This window comes from Arctopsyche grandis, chromosome 10, assembly GCF_051622035.1.
Source record: "Arctopsyche grandis isolate Sample6627 chromosome 10, ASM5162203v2, whole genome shotgun sequence".
Lineage (NCBI taxonomy): Eukaryota > Metazoa > Arthropoda > Insecta > Trichoptera > Hydropsychidae > Arctopsyche > Arctopsyche grandis.
The window spans coordinates 19,411,396-19,434,754 of record NC_135364.1 but is presented as its reverse complement, the minus strand read 5'-3'; the positions used below and the strand labels follow the sequence as shown (position 1 = coordinate 19,434,754).

General features: G+C 33.4%; 1 protein-coding gene across 1 annotated transcript in view; it reads left to right on the top strand.

Moving 5' to 3' along the window:
• The first annotated feature begins 12,367 nt into the window (after positions 1-12,367).
• Positions 12,368-23,359, top strand: part of LOC143917725 (whirlin-like) — a 65,313-nt gene continuing 54,321 nt past the window's right edge. Inside the window, exons 1-3 of the mRNA XM_077439306.1 lie at positions 12,368-12,388; positions 12,477-12,951; positions 19,644-19,772. Coding sequence (XP_077295432.1) covers positions 12,368-12,388; positions 12,477-12,951; positions 19,644-19,772 — 625 coding nt within the window. The remainder of the gene's footprint in view (positions 12,389-12,476; positions 12,952-19,643; positions 19,773-23,359) is intronic.

Here is a 23,359-nt window from a genome sequence, read left to right as displayed (position 1 = left end):
TGCCGAGAATAAAAGATAAAAAAGAGAAAAAGAATCAATCGAAAATGATAATCTCTCAGTATTACGAATATTCTCTACATCTTTCCTTTTCATTATACGGACTTCTCATATGAAAAATATATATTTAAATTTATCCTTAGCATTAAACTTGAATAAAATTAAAATATAGCTTTTCATTTAGATTTTTAAATTGAAAAATTGAAAAATTAAATTTGCATTTTTCAACACTTATAGTTGGTATATACATATGCACATATTACATATAGTAGTGAATTAAATTTTCACAGCTTTTGAATCGATAGTGTCGAAAGTTAGAAATTTCCATGGACGACCGTCGTCAAGGATCGGATCATGGCTGAGGACAATCTTCCCGTTTAATATTCCAACAGCTCCTTTCACGGAGTAGAGGCTTTTCCTCTCCCCACTCTCTTGCCGCTTTGTGAGTTTTCCCTTTGGAAAATCCCTCTTTGGGGGCGTAATTTTTAACGACACTTATGTGTGTGCGTATGCGGTCTTTAAGAATATATTCAGAGTCGTAAATTACCTGGCGAGAAGGCAAGATTCAATTCCTGCAAGGTCTACGGCTCTACGCCTCCCATAGATAATGCTAATTTACGGCATAATAGCACTGAATGTATAAACTCCTACGTGTGTTTTCATTTGTACGATGATATAAATTTATTTTTAATAAGTTTGGGATCAAAAAGGCCAATTTCAAAAGATTGGGTGGTAATAAATCAGTCTTTTCATATTGCTACGGGCTTGAAATGTAATTCTGGATTATAGATACATACATACATATTATATATACACATATACATATATTTGATCTGTGTTTTGATATTTTTTAGTCTGTGATCTGTGAAAATCGTTTTGATATTTTTAGCTCCTCGCGCCAAGCACAATTATGCAGTTGCTCCATACTTTTTTCCCCTCCAAAAACTTGGGCCTTGTAAAGATTATTCACTTTCTATATGCGGTTCCCAAAGGCTATAAATGTTCAGAAAAAAACTAGACCAATCAATAAATTTAATAGTGAAACTTAAAACTATAGAAGATCTCGAACTACACACTCAAAATTTTATTGACTCTGTACGAGAGGCTGCGAAAGAAGCTACACCTGTACCAAAAGAAAAACCAGACCAAATCATTAATTACCCCATAGAAATTAGACAATTGATTAAAGAAAGACGTAGAACAAGACGAATATGGCATAGAACCCGAAATATTGCAGACAAAAGAGAATTTAACCACATAAGTAACAAAGTTAACCGACTTATTAAAGAGCACAAACAAAATTGTTTTGAAAAATATTTGGAAGGTTTGGGCCCTGCAGCTGATAAAAATCATTCACTATGGAAAGCAACTAGGAAATTCAAACGACCAATTCCACAATTACCACCTCTGAAAAATGCGCAAGGAGAGTGGATAAGAAGCAACAAAGAAAAAGCTGAGCTGTTTGCACAACACTTAGAGACAGTATTCCAACCACACAATATTCAATCTGATGCTGATTATACACCAATGTATCAACCACAGCAACTAATCAAAACTGTCACCCCTATGGAAGTAGCTAAAGAAATAGATGACAACATTAATCCTAAAAAGGCACCTGGAATTGACGAAATCTCACCGGGACTATTCAAGGAACTTTCGAAAAAGGCTATTATCATGCTAACATACTTATACAATGCATGTTTCCGGCTCAAGCATGTGCCAGAGTGCTTCAAAACTGCTCAAATCATTATGTTGAAGAAACCAGAAAAGTCACCCGAACAAGTAACATCATACAGACCAATATCCTTGTTGCCTGCGATCTCTAAGCTATTCGAAAAACTATTATTAAAAAGACTCAAGCCCTTAATCGATGTTCCCGACTTCCAATTTGGATTTAGGTCGAAACATTCTACCATCGATCAAGTGCACCGTGTTATTTCAAAAATAGAGCAATCGCTAGAGGAAAAAAAGTATTGTCCGGCTGTATTTCTTGATGTCTCACAGGCCTTCGACAGGGTATGGCACGAAGGACTTATCCACAAAATCAGCAAGTCATTACCTGGAAATTATGTCAAATTACTGGAATCATACTTATCCGGACGCAAATTCAGAGTTGCTCATGAGGAGGCATTCTCTAACTTTTTCACAGCCTCTGCAGGAGTACCACAGGGAAGCGTAATAGGGCCTATACTGTACCTGATATACACTGCTGACATCCCGACAAGCGAAGAGACATTCATTGGAACATTTGCAGATGACACAGTCATTATGTCATCGAGCGAGTCACAGGAGGAAGCATTTGAACGCCTGCAGCGTGCACTGGACAAGATCAGCAAATGGACCAAGGACTGGAAAATGAAACTCAACGAGCTAAAATCAATGCAGGTCACATTTGCACTGCGACGAAATAGTGTCAGCACTCAGACTTTCATAAACGGAATCCAAGTTCCACAAGCTTTGTCAGCTAAATATTTAGGACTGCATCTTGACTCAAGGCTTACGTGGAGGCATCACATTAAAAAGAAAATAGAACAGATTCGAATTAAACAAAGAGAAATGCATTGGCTAATAGGAAGACACTCCAAATTAGACCTACAATGCAAAAAACTGATATACCAGGCAATCGTGAAGCCAATATGGACATATGGCATACAACTGTGGGGATGCAGTAAGCCATCCAATATCGAAAAAATGCAAAGATGTCAAAACCAGTTTTTGAGGATTATCACCGATGCATATCGCTTCGTCACAAATGAAGAGATCCACAAGGACCTTAAAATCAAAAAAGTAAAAGAAGTCATCCGAGAATGCGCCGGGAGGCACGAGTTGAGACTGCACCGTCACCCTAACATAGAAGCGTTGCAGCTATTAGACACAACTCACCAGCAGAGGCGTTTAAAGCGAAAAAAGCCTCACGAATTGGTGTTCTGAATGTGAGAGATTCAGAAGCCCAATTCACAATTTTGGGGACGGAGTGATGATTCCGTAGTGCCCGTACATGATCTGAAGAGCAACGATATCGCTGGTGATGATTTATCGGAAATCGATAAGATGGCACCAAAAAAAAAAAAAAAATGTGTGTGCGTATGCGGTCTTTAAGAATATATTCAGAGTCGTAAATTACCTGGCGAGAAGGCAAGATTCAATTCCTGCAAGGTCTACGGCTCTACGCCTCTCATAGATAATGATAATTTACGGCATAATAGCACTGAATGTATAAACTCCTACGTGTGTTTTCATTTGTACGATGATATAAATTTATTTTTAATAAGTTTGGAATCAAAAAGGCCAATTTCAAAAGATTGGGTGGTAATAAATCAGTCTTTTCATATTGCTACGGGCTTGAAATGTAATTCTGGATTATAGATACATACATACATATTATATATACACATATACATATATTTGATCTGTGTTTTGATATTTTTTAGTCTGTGATCTGTGAAAATCGTTTTGATATTTTTAGCTCCTCGCGCCAAGCACAATTATGCAGTTGCTCCATACTTTTTTCCCCTCCAAAAACTTGGGCCTTGTAAAGATTATTCACTTTCTATATGCGGTTCCCAAAGGCTATAAATGTTGGTGTGTCAACCTTTAAAGATTATTCTCAACATTTTTGCCAATACTTTACACCTCAAAGTGGTATAATCTGTTATTATTTAATTAATTATAATAAATTTCTACATCTCAGTTCAATTCCTGATCAAAAAACATCTTCTAAGTTTCTATAGGCTAGCTGTATTACACTTTTAGAATGGTATATGATATGCATTATAATAACATGCACCCAGAGCACTTACATATAATACTACACAAAGGTATTTTTTATGGCGTAAAAATTTCTTGTTATGGATTATGTATTCATATTTATAAAGCTTGAGTTTGAAATAGCAACATATTTGTAAAAGGCAGCATAACCAATGGACCCAATTTTATATTTTCTCATTTCTCATTTTTCGGGTTGCCCCTGAATGACGTATACGGTATTAAGCTCGTACATATATACATAAATATATAGAATATACATTTTGAAATCATATTCAAATGGTGGTGACAAAGAGCCATAGGAGGTAGGTCGGTTTTAGCGAATTTGATGAGTTACCATTTCAACAATGAAATCAGATAATTTGGAAAACTCACAAGTATCCAAGTATGACCAGCATCACTACAGATAATACTTGGAATAAATTCTTTTAATCGAGGTTAACTGGTATAACAGCTTTAACATATGTATGATAAATGAAAAAGAAAACCTGAAAGTAATATATATCAATTTATAGAAAACATTTTTAAGCAGTAGTTACAATTCGTATGGAGTCATACTACATATGTAATGTAAGCTTTTCCACATAGGATTATCCGCATCGATAAATTTTTCCTCACAACGCAAAACAAAAGGTCACGTAAAAACGAAGGATTGTATTGTACCCGTACTTAGATATATTATGTATACTTTTTATTAAATGTGAATAAATACTTCCGGTCTAGAGCCGGTCGTAAATTTGCAGCGAAAGCACCTGCGAAAAGCGCGACACGCTAGTTATAAAATACATTATAAATGCCAAGCCCGTCGTAAATAGCCCCCGTGGCCACACAGCCTTTGTGCGATGTTTTTCCGACCACACCGTATTCCAGCAATGTTGGGATATAAAAGAGGCGAAGATTTGGACGATCGATCGCAATTCACGGACTGACCAGATATGCCGTTTTCGAAAGGTTTAAATGTCGCAAAATGGATTGGATTCGAAGCGGGCAAATGCACCCTTATATGTGTACAGAAAGTTGCAGAGTAATCGATTAATTTTTTTATATTAATTTAGTATGGGAAATTTTAAAGGTTTTTTCGCATTTCAATATAGATGTTTTCATTTTTTTAAGTAGTTTTTCAGGTGAAAGTTTTTTTTAAATCGTCTGTTTCTTCGCCTCACTCTGTACAGTGAATGCGGCTGTCGGTTTTGTTGTTTGAAGCGTACGCTTTTCCATTTCGGAAAATTCAACGAATCATCCCCTTCAAACTGGGACACTTTGATCCTGACGCTCTTTACGTGGATTATTCCGTTTGAAAGGAACAGAAATGGAAATACAAATACCAAAAAGAAACAAATACATAGCAAGAGTCGTACGATTTGATATTTATGAAAGCTTTAAATATTTTTTTCAAACGGCTCTTAATGATTTTTTTTAAGTATAACAAAGCTAATTATACATATGTATAGTTAAAAATATCTTCAATACTTTGATGAAGAAAATAAAATTTAAATAACAATAGCATACTTCGAATAAAAATTACAGTTTACTATGTATGTATGCATATTTACTCTCTACAAAAAAGAAAAATATCACAAAACTTCATCTATTGTTACTACGTACATAGATTAAGTAACCAGACAACTACTGCGACGTTTACTTTTAATAATTTATATTGATTCAAAATGCTCGTTCCGTTCAGTTACACAATGAATACATATACAATAGTTTTGGTTACTATTGGTTAATGTGTAATTAAAAATATTAAACAATAGCGTGAAGCTTTATGTATAGTGTCCTTACAATTTGTTGTGTTAGATTATTAAATTTTGTCAATAGACTCATCGTTGGTCTACAATGTATGAGTTTATGTAAAATATAGCTGTGTGTAGGACATACATAATACATACATAATTTGAAGGATTTTTTGATGTCAACAAACTCTCATTTATGGATTTTTTTAAGACTTTATAATTTAAACGTACATTTTCGTAATAGTTCGAAATTAGTCGGTAATAATGTTTGAAACTTTCTGATAATTTGTGTTATGTAAAATTTACATACATGAAATTATTTTACATTAATGAAAATGGATTTTTAATATGATTAGATATTTAAATTATTATTATTTTTAGTAGGTACTTCATTTCAAATTAAAATCTTCGGATTTTTTAATATCCCGCATTCTATTATCTATTGAATGTCTATATAAGTTTCACCAAATTGAATATAAAATCTTACGAGGCAACCTTCATAAATATGTATGATATTATAATGAAAAAGAATCAAAAACGGAAATTATAATATTATGCATACACATGTACAAAAAAGCCGATACGGAGTAATATTCTTTAAGAATATTCAAGTCTATTTTAGTAAAAGTTTGCAAAAATCAATGAAGAAACCCGCTTGTGGTCTAAAAATGTCGGTTCGTCGACCCCATACTCTAAATAAAGACATTTTCCCAACAAAAGCTTTATATTTTACGACATATACATATGTATACAGCGTGTGCGATAATTATTGCATGCATTATTCGCTGCGCATACTAATGAAGAAATAATATTTGGGGGTAACTCGAGGCTATTTTGAATACATACATATGTATGTAATTTTTGCGTGTATGTAACATATACGCGCGATGAATTTTAGATTAGCACCGTGTCTGCGATGTGGAAGCTTTAATTAACTAGTACATACTGACGTGACATTCGCTAGAACGATTGCTGATGTGGAGAAACGGTGTAACTGTGTGCATACATACGAGTACATATATGTACATATATACATATGTACATACGTATATGGCGGGCTATGATGACAACGACCGATCGAGATTGAATGTGGGATTGAAAAATCGGTTAAAAAAATCAAAAACATCATAAACTTTTAATGAATGCTTCATAGCATAGTATTTTGGATGTTGTAACTTTTTTGACATTAATTTATAATTATAGTTTTTGTGTGACGTTTTACTGTTTTATTTATTAAATTTGTTTTTAATTTTATCTTGATTGGTATTTTTAAATTATACATAGTACATGGTATACACAATTCAATAAAACAAAAACAAAATTGTAATTTTACCATTTCCTCATTTGATAATTCATTCTACGATCGACAATGATACACGATATTGCCTACTGGGAGTCGGAATTGTCATTATTTTATTTTATTTTATTTTTTTATTTTACATACATATATACCAGGAAGGCCTTACAGGTAAATCCCAATGCGCCTTCCTGGCCAATTACAAATACAAATACAGCATTTTTATTATAAGTCGTTGAATTGCGAGACACTGAAAAAACTCGCAAATTAACGAGACATCTATGAATTGTACATAAATTTTTATTGTACATCAATCAAATTTTCAAATAGTGGTGACATAGTAGGTAGGAAGGATTTTTAGCCAATTTTTTTTCTGGGAACCGTTTCAACAATGAAATCAGAGAAAATTGGCAAACTCTGATAGGAAACGATCAACCTGGAGTCACAAATCCAGGTCTGACCAACAGCATACTCTGAAAAATTCATTTTCATTCAGGGATAGAACCCGGCACCTTCTTGACGGTAAGCAGAAGCTTAACGTCCGAGCTATGCTGCTGGCTTATTAGATCTTTATATCGAAATTTTTTTAGAAGTCAATTTCTAAATCTTCGATCGTGTCATTAGTAAAGACCGGTGCTATAGTCACAAAAATTGGAATTAGGGGGGAGGGGTGGAATTAGGTATATAAGTAAATTTTCTATAGAATTATTAATAATAATAATCATATACATAATATCGCTATTTCGTCTGTATGTATGTCTGTCTGTCTGTCTATTTGAGATAACGCTCGCCGTACAAAAGGACATAAATAATTGTCTACGAGTATACTGGTCTACTCATTGTCATCATAAATAAGATAAAATTTTTGCTCGATAGTATTTATCAAATTCTCAATTCACGTTTAAATCGTGAAGCTTTTTATAAAAAGCTTGACGGGTGAGTGAGTCACATTTCAAAGGTTCTGGATAGTTCAAGCTTTGGATACTCGAGAGGCTGAGAGAATTTCGCTCCATAACTTTTCCAATTCTGGCCAGAGCCAATGGGGATTCGCCCTTTTTAAAGGCCATCCGACTGCTAAACGTGATGTCTGAGCATTTTGTTATTTTCACTGCATCATACAGTTTTGTTAGGCAACATCTTTTGAATGATTTTTTTTTATATTTAAATATTTTTTATAATATTTTGTATTGTAATTATTATTTTGTAAATTGGCAAAGAAGATGCATTGGATTTTTCCGTTAGATCCTGTTACATCTGGAGTAAAAATCTCGCAAGTTTCACATACTATAGTTTTTTTATGGTATAGTTTTCCATAACATCAATTAGAGGTCGTTCTATTTACGAAAGCCTACCCCCACTTCTTGAAAAAGGTGCGCAAAAGCAACGGTCTGAATTCATATGATCTAAGCTTGCGAATATTTCCCATGGGGGTGGGTCCACCACTATTTATTTTTGTGCATAAGAAAACATCTTATGTAGTCGACCTCTAAGGTGAACATGGATGTGTCTGACAAGGATGCGGAAGTTCTGAAAAAAATTAAACACAATGGATTGCCGATTCGATACTGATAATCAATTATAGATGAACTCTATGGTTGTTTTTTTTTTTGTTAACTGGATAGATAATGGGAAATTTATTTTATTTCAAAATTGATCGTCAATATATACTAGTAATATGTATGTACATATATGCGATTCAAGTCTATTGTATTTCTTTTCAAGCCATGCATTCATATTGCACGTGAATCGTTTTCACATTCGCATGGGTGCACTCGCACAATGCACTTCCGTGCACTCTGTGTACCTTTGGTTGCATGCCGATAAGCGGCGTAGAAGTTATGCATGTATCAGGAGCACTTTGCATACCTTCTAACGTCGGGAATTCGATCTGGAGCGACGTTAAAGGTACATAAATGCGTTTGCGAATTCCAATTAGAGCCTAATTCCACTTCCGGTTAATACGCGGCGTTCCGTACGCACCGGAAGTGCGCGTGTCGGTATCGATTGAAGGTATTATGCGAGCGGATTAATTCGAATTGAATGTAGCTTTGTGTGAAAATTTGATCCTACGTCGGATAATATGCTAAAATGCTGTATGGGTTTATAATACGCCAATTGTAAGCTGTATACGTCTAATAATATGTGGTATTGATTCGCATCGAACGCGTGCAAATTATACGCGGATTTGTGTTGTGCGGATTGCTTGAAATTTCGTTCGTAATTCAAATTATCATCAGTATGTAAATTGAATTTCGGCGAAATATTAAATTAATTCTATAAATACGATCCGCTTTTCGGACAGTCGCAAAGTTTTTCCGCCTAACAATCCCTATAGATTTTCCGCTCTCAATTTTTTCAGTTTGTTTTTACAATATTCCAATTTTGTTTTGAATTATAAATTATTACATTTTGTGACTAAAATTTGGTGTAATAAGTTAAAGTTGTAATATTATCCTTTTCATATTATTTTCACTCTTTTTTTTGTTTCTTACTTTTAGTTTTGTGCATATTAAGGCTTCCAATCCCGGGATTCCGGGATCCCGGTGTTTTCTGGTACCGTCAATCCCGGTGCTGAAACTAGTCTGAATACCGGGATTGCGGTGCTGGAAAAATGTCTTTATAAATATTATTTTTACAAAAATAATAAGTAATAATCATAAAACAACATTATATAATGAACAATAGTTCGATGAGCAATGACAATCATAGTCCATTTGTTTTCTCTGACCCGTTTTGACACCGGCTTGCGAAAAATACTACATACAATAAAACAGGTGGGATTTTTTCTCTTAGAAAAGTCACAAATGGTGTGATAACGATTCTTTCCTCGCCCTGAACATATTTAGCTGAAAATATATATTTGTATTCTTTTTGTACTAACATAGAATTGATAAGGTTTTGGTCGGAATTCGTAAGCCGGAAGTAGAACTTTAGTCTCGTGTAAGTTTTCCTACAATTTGTATTGAAAATGCTCAAAGCCGGTATATGTGACCGTGTATATACAATGTATATTATACATACATACATACATACATATGTTCGATTATCGAATTTTGTTTTTTATCCTTCTTATATTCCTCAAATACAAAGATAAAGTCGTAGGTTGGTCACGTCCGAATTTTTTACATTAAGTAAATGTAATTGGAGTTTTTTTTATATTGGGTAGATTGTTTCGTTGAATAATTACTAGACGGTACAAATTATTTGTATAACACGAATCAATGAATCAATGCGATGTTTTTTACTTTATTTAATTACATTTTCGGATGTGTTTTATTTAATCTTAGAAATTTATGGATGCGAACCGAAAATTTAAAGAATATAGCCAAACTCTCAAAATTAGTATGCCAATATGGGAGTATATTTTGCGTGAAACATCGGGAAAGTTTGCAAAATTCAATTGAACTTTTTTCCTTATACATTTGAAATCCCAGTGCTAGCACCGGGATCCCGGGATCGGGAATTCCCAGCACCACAATCCCGGTGCTGAAGTAACCTTCCGGGATTGGAAGCACTAGTGCATATGTACATACATATCTGCTTTCTTTTATCTAATTTTTCCATTTACATATTTTCTAATGCCCTCCCGACCTTGTCAGTTTCCGATTGAAATGTAAAAAAACAAGTAAAAAAATATTACAATTACGAAAAAAATCATTATTTTATTTTATTTATTTTATTTTATTTTATTGTTACAAATCAATACACACTCGCCATTACAGATTTGCTCCAATGCGACGGGGTACGTTAACGAAATACAGAATACATAAACAATCAGAACTCAGAAATACAGTAATACATACATATACAATCAGACTATATAACATATAACAATTAATCAGAAATAATAATCATAGAGACATCTATGGATTATATTTAGATTTTTTTGTATACAATTTTTATACATATAATAAATACAAAATTATAGAGATGTCTATAGAGATATTTATAGATTTCAGATTACTGTGTATAATTATTACAAATTATACACAGGCAGATTTTGTGACAACAGGATTAGATCTAATACCAATTTTCAGGAACCGTTTCAGCAATGATCAGATAAAATTGGCAAACTCTGATAGAGAAACGATCGATTTGGAGTCACAAAACCCCCAAATCTAACCAGCAGTGGCGAGGACTCGAACCTTTGACCTCAGTGATGCTAAATATATACGCTACCACTAAGCCAAACTTCTGGTTTATTATAAAATATACTTATTTTATTTTTGATTTTATACGAAAAATATCGTTGATTTTTAGCATAATAGCACTACCGAAATACATGGAGGTTTTTCCAATCAATGGCATAGTCAATTCAGAACGGATTTGTATAAAGCCCTTGACATATGTGTATTGAATCGCATTCAGCTACGCCAATTTCAATTTAAATGAATCGTATTTCAAGGGTTTGTAAACAATATGATGCAGATCCCGTATTCAAGTTGGCACATACATATGTACATACATATAATATAAATAAATGTATATTATATGTATGTATGTACATACATCAATATCGTTATGTAACTTGGTAGGTAAAAAGTCGATGGAACGGAGTAAGCCCAAAGAAAGTAGCATGATTCCCGAAGAATATCGTAGCGTGGACATGTAGAGAGGTTTCCGAGATCGGAGTGAAAGTCGTTTATTTTTCTTGATCCGCCGGTCTTCCAGTTCCGAATGAAACACAAATCAAAACCGCCAGATATTTATATTCATCGGGTACTCTCCGCAGGGAGATCATTGGTCGATCGGTCGCTAGACCTTATTGGTTGTTGTATACGGCTCGATTATATATGCTGAAGCCTTTTTGGCGCGAACGCGAGGTCACGTGGTCTCTGTGTTACAATATTTAAAGCGAAAATTTATAGCAATTGTGACAAAGTCTGCTTTTCTGTAATGCAATGGATTGGTTCAACAAAAAGGCATAAGAAATGTTAGAAAAAAATAAAGTTTTAAAAAATGTAGAAGGGCGTATCAGGTACTACGTATGTTTTTACATATTCTATATTTTTTTTATTTCTTGCTTTTATTCCGTCTGGTGAAAATATCTACTGCGTTATAAGATGGTTGATCGTGTAGTTATTGTCTCAAATAAATTGGCGTTGAGTAAATGAGACCTTACTGTGAAGATTTTTGCTTCAATTGTCGTAAGCGTCGTAAGCTTTTAGAATTGACGAGTGTCGATAATTTACATGCCGTGGACAGAGGAAAGTTGATTTACAAAAATTTGTCATTAAGTATGTGCATATACAAATATTTACATAATATTTTTCTCATCTCTCTGTATTTTTTCGACCATTGTGGCGCATTAGGGACTCCTGTAATGCCACAATGGTCCAAACTTAAATAAATAAATAATATAGCATAAATTTCAAGCATATTTTAGGAGAAAGGAAGCTTAACGCCTTTCTAAAAATTAAGTGTTTTTTATATTATAAAAAAAAACAGTTTAATTTTTGAAAGTAACGGTCCATGAAAAGGTACATAGTTACGGCACTGATACATATTGTTTAATCTTTGAGTGTTCAATGAATTGTTCACGTTGAATATTGTACTCATTCGATACGCCCCGATGAGCACTACGGACCGAGATGTAATTTTGGCGGCAATAAAATGATGCAAGTATCATAGTTGTACATAGTTGTATGTTGATTTTGATTTGTTTGTTTGTTTTGTTACAGAGGCGGCGGCCGTCCCCCGGCATGAGGGCGGGGGAGCCGGAGGCGGCGGAGCTGAGTGAGTTGCGGTGGTCGAGGGGCGGCGGCGGCGGGGGTGGTGGCGCCGCCCTGGGGCGACTGTCGCGCTCGCAGACGGACGCGCGGGGCTGCTGCGAGCGCGCCCCCTCGTCCGCCCCCGCGGCCGCCCCCGCCGCCCCTGGCTCCGGGCTGTACTATTCGCCGCCAGGCACCTCCTACACCATCGTCGAGCGGCCCGCCAGCTCCTTGGGACATCGCCCCAGGGGAACACATCTCGGGCCGCCCCTCACGGCAACCACCAATGCCCACACCACCGCCAACAACACCGCCGCCAATGCCAACAAGAAGAGGCCCATCTCACCGGAACAGGTGCTCCGGCTGCTGGGACAGGGGAATGCCAGGCCGGCGAGAAGAACTCCGGCACCGGCGAGCAGCCCACCTTCGACTACACATCATGTAAGTAGCATTCTTAACATTTCGTGGCTGAACAGATTATGTACGGTACGAAATTTTTGGATTCACCACGATGAATCTAGTGGAAAACTTTCATGATATCAAAAAAATCGTCATTTATTGTGTTTAAAATAAAGATACACACCCAAGGAGGCTTTCAATAGCAATTATAAATATAAATACGGACGGGAGGTTTGTATGTGCGAGTGCATGGAAACACAGCCAATCAGAGTCACAGAGGCGCACAGCCAATCAGTGTCAAGTGGCTGAGGAGACACGGGGAAGTGGGGGGGGAGTATGTGGAGCGTTTGACATGTGTGACGTCAGGCCGAGCGACAGGTGAAACATACATAAATACATACACGAAGACACACACACACATCCATTTATCATTTCGAACGGGTTGGATCGGTGAGTGTGTAACGCGCGCAATCAACTTTTTACGATTAATTACCTATAAATTACCTTACATTATATTTAACTTTATTTTAATTCTTTTGTCAATTCCTTTCCGAAACCATATGTTGAAATCAACGGGCACAACACTAGTTACATCTATTAAAAAAATGACGGGACGTTATGATTTTATAAAAAGACGCGCGTGATTTGTATGGGAGTAATAAGTGATTATTGAGCGTATTTTTTTTTTAATAGTAGACAAATCGAAACTATTCCAAAAAAAGCGAAATGAAAAAAATCCACCTTTTCGTAATTTTTGTCCAGATAAATCATTTTAGTAAAATTATTTCAAATCAATGATTTTTTTTATTTAACGTTTTCTTGACACGTCTCTAGTTTTCTACTAGATAGGTCTATCGTTGAAAATCCAAATTTTTTATATATTTTTGGCTCAGGTCAATATTTTTCATATCGCACATTCAGTGGTTTTAAAACGAAACAAAAATCAAAAAAAAATAAATAAATCGCACATTCTGATCATTTTGGTCAAATATTTATTTACGTTAAGAAGAAAGTCTTTTTAGATGATCTAATTTGAGAAATGGTATTTAAAATATGACGTGTTTGGGTAGGAGAAACCAAGTGTAATACGTGAAGGAGTCACTGATAGATTTTTTATTTATTTATTTTATTTATTTAATATTCTTGGGGGAGGTGGCAAAGCCGATAGACCCTAGGGTTTTGTTCATACATATTTTATCAAATTATACATACATATTTGCAAATTTATTGAGAAAAATATAAATATAATGAGTTTGGAAGCTTTTCTGCCGAAGTTTTTGTTTACAATACAATCCGATCATTTGGAAAATTCAAGTCGAGTTCGTTGCGGTCTTTATAGGAGTATCAAATAATGATATAATATTTATTTTTTTACAGATATTATAATTATTTTTTTAGCAATGACTTTCAAGATATGTAAAAATTAAGTTTAGTTACAATTTTGGTCAAATATGTATGATCCCTAATTATATAAGGTATCTTGGGAAGGGATTTATAATGCTTGTTCAAATTGAATACTTGTCAGTCGATAGAAAATTTTTACTTGAATGTTTCTATGTATGTTTATTGTATAGAGCGGGTATAAGAATAAGATTATGTATGTATGTATATACAATATATTTTCCGAATATTGAGGAACTCTTTCAAGGTTTTGTAGGTGAGCATTTTTACGATAAGTTTATCCATATAAATGTCAAATTGGAGAGTACTTCATGTGGTACATATACATACATATGTATGTATTCATACGTACATGTATCGAGAAAATATAAAAGAAGAGTGGTGTGTACCAATAACGATAATTGTATCGCATAAAGTTGGAGTGAGGAAGATGTCGGCGTCTTTCAAAGAACTGTTTACATTGCAAATTCGGCTCCAGTTTCGTTTATTTGATCTTAAAATAGCTGTCGAATTTGGATAAAAGAACAGAACGATATAAATGTGAGCGAACTCGATGCGTACTTACTTACAAATTTTTGTTTGTTCTCTTCTTGTATTTTCACTTTGCAACGATCTCGATAGTCGATACAAAATTTACGTAGACAGTAATATTATACAATATATACAATATAGTACGGGAATATATATTTATTTAAATTTATTTTTGACATTCATACGTTTGTATGATAAAAGTCACAAATTATATATTATATCTCAAATCACCCTACGTTTATTGCATAAAATAATGAAAACGAAAAAATAAACTGCATTCAAAGCATATACAAAATATATGCTTTTTGACATTTCAACAGCAACTCCATTGTTTCAAGACACAAAGCTGTTCTCGTTTCAGAAGCAGAATGCTCTCTCGGGAATACATTTAGTTTCTGTACCAATTTCTTCTTTAAATTATTCGTGTTTTATTTATGTAACATAGCAAGGGTTGTTCATTATTTTGAACGAATGCTTTGTGAATTAAATTAATATTTATCTTTAAGTATATAACGCTATGGAAATTTAATTGAAATTTTAATATACATATATAGAAAAAAATATATATGTATGTACATATATATTCATATATGTATAAGGTACATACATATGTATGCAAATGTAAACAGTTTTCTGTACAAGTTAATGTGTATTCAGTGGTTTTAAAACGAAACAAAACAAAGCAAATCGCGAACAAAAACGCAAACAAGTCGCAAATTCACCGTCAGTTAGTCAGCTAGTTGAAATTACAAGCTTTTGCCGGTTGATAAGTTTGAACGTGAATAATAATAGTTTTCGCTTTGTCGTTATCGCCGAGCGTGAAAAATTTAACGTGATAACTTCCTACACAAAACAGTCTCTCGTTATACGCTAGTTATGCTAATTTTCATTCGGCGTGGAAAACTCACGTGGAAATTACACACCCACTTCCGTTGCCGCTGATAATTTAAGTGACTACTTTACAAAAAGATTTTATCTATTTTATTCTGCCAACCCTCATAATGTACCTAATATCCTCATAAAGAAATGAATTAAAAAATACACGAATTTGTTTGCGTAAAGTTATTTTTTTCTCTTCATATTATACATAATTGCAATTGGTAATTTGTGACTCCAAAATGTTTTTAAAATATTAATTAGTTACAAATAACATCTTTACTGCTTAAAACTTATAGGATAGTTTTTTTATTATATATATTATTGAGGCAAAAGTTTACAGTTTAAACAGCTTATAATTTAATTTTGAAGTTATTTATTGGTCTGAATATATTTGGTCAGTAGTTTTGTTTTGATTTGGTCAACAAATAGATGATCAGTAAGGTATATTATCGCTCACTGACTCCTTGAATATTGTTTATCAAAAAATATTTTTACTACAAAACGCGGTTTACTGACCGTTCATATTTATCTACATACATATATAGCGTTATTATAATATTTTCGTAAATGTTACTGACCATTTATTGAAATTATAAAAAAAAATATTGTTGCATTCATTATTGATATTGTTTTCATTTGACAGTTTCATATACATATAATATTTGCGTATAAATTTTAAAAATTGAGTAATTCAGTTTAAGATAAAAAGGCGATCAGGTGATGACATAAAACCATATAAATTATATTTTATTTTGATAACATATTTTTCAACTGTCTGATTTAATTTTGTTTATTTAATAGTTCTCTTAAAAATTCATATCAATTTTGAATATTTAAAAGAACTAATTTAAATAAACATGGTTTTTATAAATGAACGACGAACGGTAATTCTATTTAGCTGCAACCATTTTTAATACTGAATAATTCTTTCCATCTTTCTATTCAAAAGAATTTGAAGTAGTGACTAAAATAATGTAAGGTTCGGTTTTATTAATTAATTGGTTTTTTTGTTTCATAATTTTTTATATTGGATTTATTGTTAAATATTACCTACTGTAGTGAGATATCAATGTTTTATGTACGAAAAAAATAGTTTTAATTTTAATCGAGTCTGTTAATTTATCAATAGTCTGAAACATACTATGACGCTAATCGAATTAAATAGTAGAATTTTTACAATACGTATATACAGTATATACTTGAAATACTTACATACGCGGGAATATTTGATTAAATGAAAGTACTTCGACGTACTCGCGTTATACGATATACTTCAAACGGCCTGAAACTTTTAGAGTAATTGAACTGAATTTGTCGAAGTTTTCAATGCATTTCGTATATCTATATATACTATATTATATGTATAATATACATTCATAGATGGGTATTGCACTAACAAGTTTCGTGTTCGTATTTGCGAAAATTTATACAACACGTGCACGTACTTAAGTCGTACGTACATACATACGTATATACATAGGTATACATTTTTCAATATTGGAATATCGAGTACGTCTACGTTAGGCCGTGTCCTGAATTGAATTTCCAACTCCTGAGCGAGTATTTCAGACCGCCGAAGAACATCCATAAATAGCAGCTGCCGTATTCACCACACATACATACGCTTTTTCGGATATACGTGTGTGTATTTTCTCGCTTTGTGAGAACTTCCGGTTGGAAAATTCCGTCCGGGAAAATCTTAACGTAGCACAGCATCAGTTGTTGAAAATCAGCGGGTTTTATTCTCTAATCGTGCACGAGGGGTCGTTTTAACTTTTTGCCAATTGAAGCTATCGAAGTTGCGATCGTGAAAAGCTCATTATAAGTTCGAGTCTTCAAATGCACGTTTAGTAGTACTATGATGTTCTGCTATCGGAAATTGATTATTCGGGTAAATGCAATTGAGACGATCGTAAAGCGAACTGTAATGCCAAATTCCAAAGGATCATTTTTTAAAAATGTATTTTTTTATGTGTAGAAATGTCATAGTATTATTATTGCGAACAAATTGCTTTTCTTTTCAAAAGCGGCAAAGGTTATTCTGTCAATTTGAGAAATGTCAAAAGAAAATGATCTGATTTGTATGTATTTTATAGAGAGAAAAAATGAAGTAAGTTTAAATATATAACTAAAAATTAAAATATTTTATTTTATACAATGCGTTACAATTTAATTTCTAAATTAGCAAGTGAATGTTTCCCAGCTCATTTTGGAATAAAAAAATTATACATATTTTGAGGTAAATTCCAAGATTTTAATACAAATTTGATTGTAAAAAAAATCTATTTATAGAGTTTTTTGGGGGTGTTGAAATTTTGAAATATGTATGTATGTTGTGAAGAAAAATGTAAATGAAAAGTAAAAAGATGAACTTTTTATAGAAAACTTTGCATAGGGACCACTTGAAATCGGGATTTGAACTCTTTTCAAAATAATACCATAACATACTACACCAACTGTTGTGTTTTTTGATTGTTTAAATTTTTTGACGTGTTTAAAAACTGTAGATTTGCATAGTATACAAAGATAGATTCATTTTTATGTTATTAGATGTTGGATCTAAAATGAGGTAATGAAACTCTGGTCTTCAAACACACTTCATTTTTACAAGGCTTTTTTATATGTATATTTACAAACATGTACTTATTTAGAATAACTGTACAAGTATTCTTATTCCAGAATAATTTCATGAACGTAAAGTTTGTTCGAAATTTATTTTTCGATTTTATATTTCAAAAAAATTCAATTGTCGATACGATAACAGTGTTTTTCCTTCTTATCTCGGTTATAATGTAAATATAATGTTATATAATATATCGGCGATATAGCCTATATAGCTTTTGAAAATACGTAGACGGTGAATAAAGCGGTGGCATTATTAGGGTTATCTTTAGCCTGCGAGAGGATCTTTTTCAGGGCTGGCAGCCGCAGTATATCCGGATTAAGTCGTCTGTCAGACGCATCTTAAAAGCCCGTGCCCTGGGGCGACTTCCGGGCCCCGGTCGTTTCTGTACAAAAACCGACATATCCAAAGTATCATACGTCACTCGCTTATCCGCTTTTTAAATCTTTGCAGTGCATACCTACCTATAACACTGTCCATTGAAAATAGGCGAATTGATAAAGATCCTTGGTGAATTGTTATTTATTCTCATACAATACAATACCTCATACAACGCGAATATTTAAAAACAAGAAAAAATATGTTATTTTAGTACTATTTTCATCCGAAACCCAATCATCAGCTGTTTCAGTATTTATAGATTCATATGTATTTTGCAATAGACATTAGTTAGTGGAAGTATTCGTCATTTGTCAAAATCTTGATTTGATTGTCAAAATCTTTTTTGATTGATCTTTATTTTTGGAATTTCATATTGAGATCTTGATTGCTATTTCTAAATACTTATTGTAATATAGCTACATAGCTTAGAAATTAAGCCCAGACGTTAAAACTTTGAAATTTTAAATAATGGTCGTATTCTTTAATGAAAAAATATAATTGTGATATAAATATTACTTATTCTGTTCAAAAAATATGATCAAGTATGAGGTTTAGTTATCGAAATTGAGAATATTGGTCGTAAGCAGTCTGCTTGGCTTATTCATTTCCGGTCTTTGATTAAAAAGAATGTCTCAAACATTGAGAAGGGGATGATTCATCGAATCGATTATACTTACTCATACTTTTTCATCGGAAACATTCGGTCGAATGGACCGAGAATTCGTGCCAAATAATCTCCATAAAAAATCATAAAAGTTTCACAAAACTTTTTTCAATCACTTTATGTCTTTGCCTCGAGTCCATTAAAACGCCCCAATTGGCATTATGATAAAAACTTTTACATTCTTTCATTGTTCAACGCGACGAAGTTGAGTTGTTCAATACATAATTTTTTTCCAACTTGCAGGCTGGATATCGGGAAGGCAGATCGTATCTTCAAACCAGTGCTCCGAACATCCACGAGCTGGCTACGAGGACGGTGACGATGAGCAGAGATACTCCTGAAGGTTCACATGGATTTGGAATTTGTGTCAAAGGTGGAAAAGATGCAGGTATTATACGTAGTTTAAGCGTAGAATTCAATTGGGTCATTCAATAAGTACTTGTTAAACACTTCAAAGGAATACTTATATTTTATATTATATTATTCATAAAATACTACTACATCTACACATTTTTAATAAACAAGTTGAGCTTTCACTTCATATTACATATTATATATCTATAAAATATACTTTAAACTGTTTGATTGTATTAAAGGTGAGATGTGTCGAGATCATCATCCTTTGTCAACAATCTGCCAAGTTATATTAATGTATAAATTGATAAATATTACTTTATATTATTATATGAAAAAGCATTTGAAGTTATTAGTATGTGTATATACGTATGTACAAATGTACATATACTATTATTGATTTGATCCAATTCGCGAGTGTGGTTTCATAGGTATTGTTTGTATTTTGTTTCAATGAAAGGTGTTGTATTATTCAGTGCCACATTTAATTATTGTTATTTTGGTTCAAATGTTGATTGAATGATGAGTATTTTGCGGTACAAAAGCTGTCGACTTATCTTGTCAAACGAAAGACTTTGTTTCGAAATTAGGAAAGTGAACGAGGTGACCCTAACGGCTTACTCGTTCGTTCCCACAATTGAAAAGTCCCAAAATAATGCCATTGAACGATAGGATGAAAGGTGCTGAAAACGACGAAACAAACTCTTTATATCCCTCCCCCTTTTTCTTTACTGCAGACTTGAGACTTTCAGACCGGAATAAATAAAAAAAATAAAAGAAGAAAAGAAGCGTTCAATCTCGCAAAAACAAAAACGAACGACGTCCATTGAAGCTTCAAAGGCATTATTTTTCAAGATGCGAAAGGAATTTTTCAAAAGTATGACGGCTGAAATTTTAATTCGAGGCCGAATTAAACTTTACAGATAAATTAGGCATTCGTGTTATACTTTTTGAGCCCGTGGAAATTAATTTATTTCGAGGCGTTGAATAAATATACGCGGCTTGAATTATTGTAGCCGCTGGGTTCTGTTTAAATAAGGTTTTTTGGCCCTCCATCTGAATTTTTAAGTGTAAAAATAGACCTTATATACATATGTATACATTTTAGAATGGGGAAACGTTATAATACGCGGTAATTAACGCGTTTTTCCTTTGTCCGAACGCCCAATCAAAAACTACCAAGAGAAATGTTAATGCGTTTGTTTGCGGAATTTATTTGAGGGAAAAAAATTGCCAAAGACAAATATGCGCAATTTATACTACACACAGTAGTATGGGAAACGTTTTGTTGTATTATGTGCTTTTGATAGAATGTGGGATAAGTTCATTGTAATTTGACGGCTAAGCCATTATGTGATTTGCTTGAACGGTTTGTTAAATTTAACTTTAATTTATGACTAGTTTACGAGCATTGCATGACTTTAATGGACTACAATTTATAATAAACTAGCTGAACCAGTAATGCGTTGCAATGCCACAATAACGCATGCAATTCCCGTTCCCGTTCCTGTTCCCGTTATTACAGTAGTGATAGTTTGTCAGAAAAACGCAGGTAGCAAACACATTTAAAATTATTCAATTGTTTGTTTATTTTACCGTAACAACGCAGGTGGAGACGCGGAAACATTTGAAATTATTGCGTCGCAATGCCACTCATTCCCGTTTTCCCCGTTTCCGTTCCCGTTTTAGGGCTATTTTTTTCACAGAAACCATCGTGGACATACACACAATAACTACTGTAAGTTTCATCGTAATCGGTTGAATGGTATAGGAACGCATACGTGACAGACAAACAGACAGACAAACGAACAGACAAACAGACAGACAAACAGACAGACAAACAGACAGACAAACAGATAGACCAATAGACAAACATTGATTTTTATATATAAAGATGGTCAAAAGCTTTGGCATTAAATTCAAAAAATGGATAAAAAAATAAAAGTTATATATTACCTATATATTAATTAAATATTATAGATACATATATACCATAATATGTTTACACATGCAGTTTATTGAATAAAAAAAATATATACATATGTACGTACATATATAAACGTAAATATAAGAATGATATTAATTTACAAACATTGAATAAAATTTAATATTTTGTAAAATTAACACAATAAAAAAAATTACAGTTGTTACATTAAAGCTATATACATACATATGTACATATGTACATATGTACACAGTAAAAATTATGCATAAAATAAATAAATTTCATTTTGGTGTTGAGTATTCTATTATATTAATTTGTCATAGGAACTTATACATTAATATGTGGATGTTAAAAATATTATATTACAAGTAGAAATCAGTCTTAAATTTGACCCAAGTTGACCTTTATTAAAATATGTATTATTCACATTAATGTATCATGGAACATGTATCGTTAGTGTCGTCTTACCATTCCGTATACCATAATTAATTACCCTCGAAACGATTAACGCAAACATGATCTCGAATACTACGAAAATTGCTCATATTTCATAAATATTTTGTGAAGGAATGTATGTACGAAAAAATACCACTTGTTACTCGAAAACGTGAAAAAATTTCCAACCATAAGTCATTCGGGCGAGATGTTTGTCCGAGATATGTACCTTTGGACCTTTAAAATCGCTCACCACCCTTAACCCCAACCCTTTACCTCAAGGAGGGAAAGGAATACGTGCATTTTTATTACTACGCTCATGTGTGTGCTTGAAATATCAATTCGGGGAAAATTATTTTCGGGATCGCCTCTGTTCGGTCGTGCGAGACCGCAAATCTCAACTGTGATACGTAGGTGTGTTCGCATTGGGAATACTAGATTTTATTATGATATTTATGACTGTTTTGCCAAATTTGGATGAAAACAAGTCTATATATACCTAAATACATAAGCATGGGTGGTTTCGTCGAAATTTGACGAATAAATTTCGTATCCGATTTGCGTGCCGTGAATTTATTATAAGCTGGATTTTTTTCCTTGATATATTAAATACGATTTTACTTGGATAGCATCTGTTGGTTTTGCTTTTATAATTTCCATAATGTATTGCATCAATAGCGAAAAGGTTCGGAATGAAATAAATGTATTCTCAAGGCAAATTGTCTCCTCAGAAAAAAGGTGGTTGAAAGTTTGTGATGCGAACAAATCGAGTTGTTCAACTATTTATTAAAGGATTGCTCACTGTGGAATATAAAATTTATTCCGCGTTTCAATTGCAAAGCTTTCATTTCCTTCGAACCACATTATGAAATATGTGCGTACGATTTGTGCCGCTTTTTTGTGAGCGGGATGGGATAATATATATGTATACGAGTTCGGTTAGGGATCCGTTTAATGTGGTACGCGACTTTTGATCCGTTTAATTAGATTCAGGTTTAAAGTAAGATTATATAGGCGAAGTTTGAACAGTTTGAAAGAGCGAAAGCTTTGCTAGGCACGTCAGCTCTTCCGATTCGAGTGTTTGAGCTTAAACGAGCTTTAAGGCGCGAAAGCTCGACGCTCTCTAGTGGCGATCGACCCCGTTTCGATCAAAGAAAAAAAATGCACATATGTACATATATATGTGCATACATTTACTCTTGTGTAGTGTTTGTGAGAATGAAAATGATAATGAAGAGACC